The sequence below is a fragment of the Loa loa genome (genome assembly GCF_000183805.2).
Source record: "Loa loa unplaced genomic scaffold supercont3.7, whole genome shotgun sequence".
Taxonomy (NCBI): Eukaryota; Metazoa; Nematoda; class Chromadorea; order Rhabditida; family Onchocercidae; genus Loa; species Loa loa.
The window spans coordinates 545,094-553,378 of NW_018108187.1; the positions used below are offsets into that span (position 1 = coordinate 545,094).

The 8,285-nt window shown below is 34.7% G+C and overlaps 3 protein-coding genes across 4 annotated transcripts in view; all 3 read left to right on the plus strand.

Annotated features, from left to right (window-relative positions):
* LOAG_16552 (RNA recognition domain-containing protein) overlaps positions 1-1,198 on the plus strand; it is a 4,052-nt gene extending 2,854 nt beyond the window's left edge. Inside the window, exons 6-8 of the mRNA XM_020449203.1 lie at positions 355-405; positions 489-572; positions 718-1,198. Coding sequence (XP_020307328.1) covers positions 355-405; positions 489-572; positions 718-839 — 257 coding nt within the window. The 3' untranslated portion in view covers positions 840-1,198. The remainder of the gene's footprint in view (positions 1-354; positions 406-488; positions 573-717) is intronic.
* Positions 1,199-1,736: 538 nt separating this feature from the next.
* LOAG_10591 (hypothetical protein) lies at positions 1,737-4,718 on the plus strand. The gene is made up of 8 exons (XM_003146115.2): positions 1,737-1,902; positions 2,104-2,207; positions 2,657-2,814; positions 2,937-3,015; positions 3,298-3,384; positions 3,581-3,727; positions 4,016-4,169; positions 4,472-4,718. The coding sequence occupies exons 1-8, from the start codon at positions 1,743-1,745 to the stop codon at positions 4,660-4,662; spliced, it is 1,080 nt and encodes a 359-aa protein (XP_003146163.1). The 5' UTR covers positions 1,737-1,742; the 3' UTR covers positions 4,663-4,718.
* A 1,580-nt stretch (positions 4,719-6,298) lies between these two features.
* Positions 6,299-8,285, plus strand: part of LOAG_01320 — a 2,931-nt gene continuing 944 nt past the window's right edge. Inside the window, exons 1-5 of one of the 2 annotated variants that reach the window (XM_020445706.1) lie at positions 6,299-6,408; positions 6,730-6,944; positions 7,078-7,193; positions 7,405-7,478; positions 8,127-8,285. In XM_020445706.1, the coding sequence (XP_020307329.1) occupies positions 6,311-6,408; positions 6,730-6,944; positions 7,078-7,193; positions 7,405-7,478; positions 8,127-8,151 (528 nt within the window). In that variant the 5' untranslated portion in view covers positions 6,299-6,310 and the 3' untranslated portion in view covers positions 8,152-8,285. The remainder of the gene's footprint in view (positions 6,409-6,729; positions 6,945-7,077; positions 7,194-7,404; positions 7,479-8,126) is intronic. The other variant, XM_020445705.1, reaches the window with a different exon arrangement.

An 8,285-nucleotide genomic window follows, 5' to 3' on the forward strand; every position in this document is an offset into this window, starting at 1 on the left:
TGTCCGATATGTTCGTGCTTTTCGATGAATACAAACACAAGCTGCATGAAGGAACGGTTACTGCTTTTGCTATATTCTTTTTGCAGTAGGCATTGTCCATCCTTTTCTATTGATTATAACCATTTAATGTGAATGAGAGATACGATCTTCTAACTGAAACAGTAAAGAAGGAAGATTCCGATTTGGTTCTGGATTCGAAATTGGAAATGGTATATCCTGATGATGGTAACTTTTCTCCTTCGCTTTCCTGTTTAGTTCTCACTCTCATGTTGCAGGTACTTCTGTTTCATCTTTCTACTAAATTAGCTGTGATAGTTTTGTTTAGCTTTTTATTTAGCTGTGATAATGTTGCAGGTGGTGGTGGTTATGGTGGAGGCTATGGGGGGTATGGTGCTTCAGCTGGAGGTTTGTTTTTTTTCTGGAGAGGAAGTGTTCACATTTCTGTAGAGAGCTTCACTCGGTAATTTTATAAATTACGAAAATTTTAGGATGGGGTCCAAGTGGTGATGCCCCAGGTGGCTGGGGTGCTGCTGCTCAAGGTGCTTGGAACGGTTCGCAGTCTGCATCCTCAGGTTGTTTTTGCGGTTCTCTTTTCGGAGTTAATTAAAAGATTTCAAAAATACAGAAGGTCAACTTTTTTATGATCAGAGGTTCTGAACTATCTTCCTTTGTTTCATTAATAACTTTTTAATAATTTCCTTTATAATTTTATTGCAGGTTGGAGTGGCAGCAGTGGTGGTGGACAAGGTGGTTGGCAAGGAAGTGGTGGTAATGGACAACAATGGGGTGGATCTTCTGGAAATTCAGGTCACGCCGGTTGGGGTGGCCGCTCATACTGAATTGTATCTAACCCGAATGATCCGCGTTGTTTTGTTTCATTTTGTTGTATTGTTAAATGCAGTGGTACTTTCTATAGTCGTTTACTCACAGTTGTTATACCATTTCAACTGAATATTATTACAATTACACCTTTTTTTCGACGTCATTAAAATTCTTCAGCAGCTTTTCCGAAATTGTCAGTGTTTTTATTCATCGTAGTATTTATTTTCTTTGATTAGAAGTTGTATAAGGGAGGATATTTAACGAATGGTGGGAGGCAATGCATAGAGTTGAGGGAATTCAGCCAATTTTATATGCAATTGTGGTCACACAGGTTAATTTAAAATGATTTTACAAATGCGTTTTTTTCCCGGGCATGTTTGTGCCGTAATTTTTGGTATTTCTTACGCAGAATGTACTGTTATTATTGAGTGATATGAAGATGGTATATGTTCTGGGATTTATTCGGAAATAAAGTGGTCGTAAATATTTCAACTGTGAAGTTTTACATGGAATTCAAGTTGCCATTTGTAATTTTGCTTGCCCATTGTGCATATTGGTTTCATTGCTGTCAATGTGGTAAGGGTTCGAGATTGGGTAGATCAAACCGAAATACCCTTCGATTCAAATATGCAGAAAAGAAAAAGGGATACTTGAATACAAAATGGAACAGGAATGGGATGTAATTGTGCCTGGTTGTTCTTTATAACTTGGTGAAATTTGGGCAGTCCTCATATTTTGCAAATTGAGTGCTTGTAAATGAATAGGTTTTTTGATTCACTGTCATCATTTTGACTGCAGATATGACACTGCTCGAAGTTTCTACGTTAAGTTCAGGCGAAATTTAGATATATTCCATGGGACACCGAGGTATGTTAAAGTTCTAGTTTCTCGGAATTGCAGTCTATGGTAGATCATTTAAGATGTCTCGGATTGAGGAGAAGTTACGGTTATGCTTCGAAAATGGTAACTGTTATGAAGCACATCAAATTTACCGCACATTGTACAATCGATTATCTAATCAAGGGAGATGGCAAGAGTTACAGGATATGCTATATAGTGGAGTATTGCGACTTCTAGCAGGTTAGTTTCTCAGCATGAGACTTTTTCGAGATTCTACCAAACTACTAACAATTTTACAACGTTGATATGTGGAACTCTTTTTCGACAAGTAATTTTACTAATGCTTAATATGTTTTTCTTGCATACTTCCGTGTTCCTAATACAAATTCCCCTTCTTTTTTACTTAATGTGATGTCCCTTTTAATTCATGTAATATTACAGAAAGAGAAGCAGCAAGTGCAATCGATCTTGCCGAACTATTTATGGAGGCCTTGGAGAAATCGAAAACACCTGTCTCTTCAGTTGTTTTGGATCGTTTCGATGAAGTTGGTTTATATGCTTATTTTGATTGTTTGTTCCTGTTGTGTAATATCATTCTAATCTGTCCTTCGCATAATTACATGCTACTCTAAAAAAAGCTCGATCTTGCTTTGACATGTTATAGTGATCCAATAGAAATCAGGGATTTCTGTTCCATGATGCCCTTGCGTTTAGAAACAAGGAAAATTTAATTTATATTGAGCTGTTTTTTTTTCTTTTAAATGCATGCATTTCACCTGTCTCACTGTGCTGTAGAGTTCTTACTTCTGAGGCTTAATTTTGGACCTGAAGATACAGTGCGTTAAGAAAGTGAATCCTTCTCGTTAGAGAAGATTGATATTTAAGAGATTAATTAGGAATCGCAGTATAAATGCTAAAAACTGGAGGGAATATTATTTTCCTAATGGGTCGTGGAAACTCTACTATTAATTGATTATCACAAGTACCGTTTCAGTTGCTTAATCTTTTACCAGCTCAATTGGAAAAAGATTTGGAAGCCAATTCGGAACGAGAAGATCGAAGATTGCAGTACATATCTCTAGGTATCAAGTGGACGATGGCTGTAGGTGACAAGAAACGGTATCGACGGCGGGGCCATCCCGGATTGCATTTGTTAGTCAAGCTTAAATGTCAACTCATGCAGTAATGAATCAGCTTATAAATTGATCATCTTGAAAACTTCTGAAGACTTTGAAATTTAATTGGATTTAGATTTTCAGTTTATACTGTTTTAGTCGCATTGCTAAGTCCTTGTGGCGTGAAGGAAATTACATCAACGCAAGAAATCATTTTATGTATTCTGATAATCCAGAAGTGAGTTTTTCAGTGTCCTTCATTTCTATGAATTAACAGCGATTCAGTTAACTTACTGCCTTTCTGTTTCTGTTTGTTAATGAATCGCATAAAATTCTTTATTTTTGAAATATCTTGACGTCATCGATTAGTGCAATTTGGTAATCATTTTTTTGGCCAGTTTAATTACACTCCATCATGCAACTGTTTTTCGTAACTGTCATATCTCTCGGTTTATGACTTCCTTTTTTTCTCTGTTTTCTATTCTTCACTATTTGTTTCAAGTGAAGGTTTTAATTTCAGGCATTTGCAATATTTCTTACGGAATATCAACTGAAATACGGGTACACTACGGAAAAAGACTTGTTCATAGCACAAGCTGTTATGCAAGTTAGTTCAGTTATCTTTCAGATCAGTTATGATATTGAATGATACCATTAACATAATAAAAATTAAAAGACTGTTTGAGAAATCCAACTTACCTTTTCTTTTTTATTCTAGAGTCCTCTTAAAAGCTTTATTCTTTCCTTCTAAAAATAAACTGTGAACTAGAAATGTGTTTCAACTTATTGGTACTATGTTGTAGATGCTCTGCGATCGAAAACCGAAGAGTGCCTTAAAATTACTGCAATCTTATTGTGATATGCATCCAGATATTAGAAGCGGATTTCCCTATTCCTTTCCATTGCTCAACTTTTTACACTTTGCTATAATATGTATTGCTAATAAAGAGGTATCCTCTCGAAGCATTCTTGCTGAAATAAGCAACTGCATTAAAAATAAGGGAAGAGATAGGAGTCAGATTTAAATAAATAGGTGAAATATGATCTTACACTTTATGACGCTGAAATTCTATGAAAAATTAGGATATGCTTATTTTGTAATATATTTACCTTTTTAGATAAATGTAGAAAATCGTAGAAGAACAACGGTTATTTTAATGTAACTAGTTCCAGTTTTTTATGAGCTTGATTAGCATATATGACATCGTATAAGCTTTTATTCTGATTTTGGTTTTCAGATAACCTACTTCACAGTGTTAGTGGAACAGTATGAAACCGAAATCAGCCGTGATCCAGAGTATAAACAACTTTTGGACAGGATAGGTCAAATATATATGGGTTTACCACAACCACAAACAACTCGAGGTGGCTTTCTAGGGAATATGATTAAAGGTATATATGTTTTGTGATAGGACTGCTTAGAAATTTGTTTTATGGATTTAGAGAGTTCCGAAGAGAAGTCTGAGAGAATAGTCTCTTGTTTGTAAAAAGACAAATGATGGATTTAAAAATGATTAAATATCTGAAAGGATAGTTCTTGTATCCCTGAGAAAATTTTTTATCAGTTTTAACAGCTCTAAAGTTTATTTAGAGATACACTATTCATGAATTCATTAGGCCATATCTTTTTGCTTGTTTTGTGGGGAATGTGGCCTTAAATTATATGGATAAATATCTCATACATCTTATTTCAGGCTTGCTAAGATCACCGGAAAATGAATCAGTTGAAGAATTTGAAATCGATTCAGAAGAAATGCTTTGCATACCGCTTAGCAATGAAAATGAGTGCTTGGTTGGTACATCCAAAAGCAGACTAGCAAGTGGGGTATCTCAGACGGATGCAGCACAGAGTGATGGCATCACAGATGATATGGATTTAGATTGATATTTTCAGGTGTGGAAAATTGTCTGTCCATTACTTACTTTTATCTTATATTGAGGAATTTTCAAGAAAAATGAGAATTTTCGGAATTTAATCGAATTTCATTAATTTAAAAAGTAGAACAGATAGTTTCATGTTGAAATTTTAAAATGAAATGTTTGGTTTTCATTGCCATAATAGTCTGTGATGTACTTGCTACACCAGAAATTATATAAAATATTTTATGTTATACTCAGAAATCAAATGTAGTGACTTTTTTGATTGGTTTGTTTGAAAGTAGTCCTCGGTTACTTTTTTTTTTCATGAAAAGGTATTGAAATTTTTTATCCGTTTCTATTCTTTGTAATGTTTTCGCTTTTTTCGTTGTGTATGTTGTAAAACCTATCATCGAGAATGTTACGTATCACCTCCAATTCCCATTACAAATCACTTGTTCCTATAACTACAATGGATAGCTTTCTTCCAAGATTTTTGCAGTATCCAAATCAGCCAAACAGTGTAATTTTTTCTGATGAAACATGTTCGATATAAAGGAAAACAAGGCCACTATATTTCATTTTTAATTTTATTTAGATAAATTAGTTATTTTTATTACTTGACTCCTTCTGATATCTTGATTATTTGTTATATTAGATCTAATACTTCGAAAGGAAAATAATAGTTTGGGAAGCACTCCTATTTTACTCGTGTTGAATTTGTCCATTATTTTCTTTTTATGAATTTTTGGATAAACAGCTCCAAGAACTTATTTATTTGCAACTCTGAATTACTTCAGGTAATAGCCAAACATTTACATATTCATTAGCTAACTAAATGAGCGTCTTAAATGACAGAAAAAAGACATAAAATTTTTGGTCGAACAAATGTGGATGTGTAAAAAATATTCTCAAATAAATGGGGTAGGATGTTGTGTGTTTTAACGTTCATCAAAAGTCATGACATTTAAAACTTTCAAGTTTCGGAATTTGGAAGTTTCGTTGTCTTGCAAACTCCACCCATCCATCTGTTAAATATATTGTAAAATTAAAGCGTACAGAGTGGCTGTACGCTTGGTTTAATTCGGTTCTTAACGAAGATGGTTCATCGCAGTCTGGCAGTCTGGTTTTGTTGTAATGTTTTAAAATTAATACATTTTCTCTTCATTCTTCTGGGTTATTTTTATTACTTGAATTCCCTTTGATATCTTAATTAGTTGTTGTATTAGATCTAATTACTTCAGAAAGGAAATAATGACCTACGCTCCTGTTTTATTTATATGTTAAACTTATTCGTTATTTCCTTTCCCGTAGATTTTTGAATTAACAACTTCATTTAACATTATTTTATTTTCGGATAATAGTGTTTTTGATGTTTTTACAGTGAATTTTTTTTAAATCAATTTTGAAACATCGATTGAAACAGATTATTCTAAATTTAACTTGTTGAAGGCAGTTCAGATCTAGGCGACGATATGGAAAACGTGTAATTTAGGATGCTAAAAATACTCTGCATCTGTTATGGTGTTTTTCCCGTTGATCACGACAATCTTTATGATTAAAATGTATCATTTGCAGATTACGTCATAGTAGAAAACCATAATTAGAGCAGTTCGTGTGGTACTGTTGTGCGAACCATATTTATATAGTTCCCAAAATACGCATTTCAGTTAATAATGTCGAAAGGAATCCTACTGGGTGAAAAATTTCCAGATTTTCAAGCGGAGACCAGTGAAAGCTTCATTTCGAGTTTCCATGATTGGATTGGCGAAAAGTATGTGGTTAGAGCATATGGTTCGATAATAGGGTTTAAAACGAGAGTCACACAAAAAGTCACACAATGTATTTTACATTCGTTGTAGCTGGGCTTCTTGTCTGCAGATGTCTTGCAGGACTTCTGCGGGATTTCTTGCCGACATAAGTTAGAGTCAGATTTCGTAATAAACTGGGTAGAGTAACTTTGTTAGTGCCAGTTCGGTTATTGTTTTTCGATGTTCACGTCATCATTCACCAGTAGTATCCGCTGTGTCATTGGATTTCTAGTTCTAAGTGATGTTGATCTGAATTGTTCATTATCGAAGGTTTAAAATTGCAGCAGCTGGGCAATACTGTTTTCTCATCCACGAGATTTCACTCCAGTTTGCACTACGGAACTTGCTAGGCTAGTCCAACTAGCGCCTGAATTCAAAAAACGGAATGTGAAGCTGATTGGCTTGAGTTGTGACTCGGCACAATCGCACCGTGAGTGGGCTGATGATATCATCGCATTATGCAAAATGAAGTTTGGTGATTGTGGTGCTTGTAGCTCAGGTATTTTACTTTTTAATATAGTGTTAACATCATTAGTATCATTATTAAGCTACTAATGATTTCCACAATTGCCATCGAATTAATTTCAGAATGCTCTGCTATCTTCACTTAACATAGAATTTGTATCTTATAGGAAACAAATTACCGTTTCCGATAATAGCAGATGAGAATCGTTCTCTAGCCACCAAACTGGGAATGATGGATCCGGACGAACGTGATGAAAAGGGTGCTGCGCTAACCGCACGCTGTGTTAGTTTACCAGTTCTCTCAAGTCCTATTTTCATCAGTTTTTACATTAAAGAAAATGATTTGATATTATGCTTTGATTAAAAGTTTTATATCATATGATGAAGTGTGTGAAATTTTCGACTTCACTGAAACAGTATGTTTTTAAAATCTGAAAAATTGCACAAAGTTTCTAGTATGTTTCCTGTGTTAATGCCAATATGTTTTTTTACAGCTATTCATAATTGGACCTGAGAAAACGTTGAAACTTTCCATCTTATACCCTGCAACAACGGGACGAAATTTCGAGTATGTGATATTTTGAAAGGTTATGTGAATCAACGTAATGAGGTAATTTAGCGGGGTGAATTGATGAAAGCGAGGATAAAGGATCATTCCCTTTCTTTCCAAGCTTATTAGCTTATTCTTTATTTCTTCGACTTCAAATTTAATTCAAGTCTAGACGTATGCTTTTTCCTAAATGAAAGCATATCTGTAAAACTTGTTGAATTGATTAAGGTCCACTGAAAAATTTTAAGAACTGCGAAATTAGTTTGAGCAAAATTATCCGTCGAAAGCTTTGGTGAGGTCAACGAATGTCACGTAGAGCCTTTATCTGTTCCCTACTCTTCTTTTACAGTTATCTGAGAACAAATACCATGTCTGTTTTTTACTTCTGTTGGCTTTGAAATCACGAAGCTCTTTTGCTATAGTTAGAACTAATATGCTCAAAAGTATTCTTACATGGATTTTTCTAGCAGTGAGGAGCAGAGTTGAGTAGTTCCGCTTTTCTCCTTCCTTCTTGGATAGAGTGATGATGACTGCATTACGAAGATCTGATGGCAGTTTACCTTGTTCCTAACAATTTTCGATGAGTTCATGAAATCTGGCATGAAATGCTTATCCTTCCTGCTTCCAGACTTCAGATGGGATTACATCAATTCATCTGCTTTGCAGTTTTCAACTGCTCTATGGCTTATGATTCTTTCCCACACTGGGGGATTACGTTCGGTTCAACTTTCACCGGTTGTTGTATACTATGCTGAATTGCTCAGCTTTGGACTATGCGGTTGACATTGAAAAGAGTCTGGAAGTGTTCGATTATCGATTCAGGAT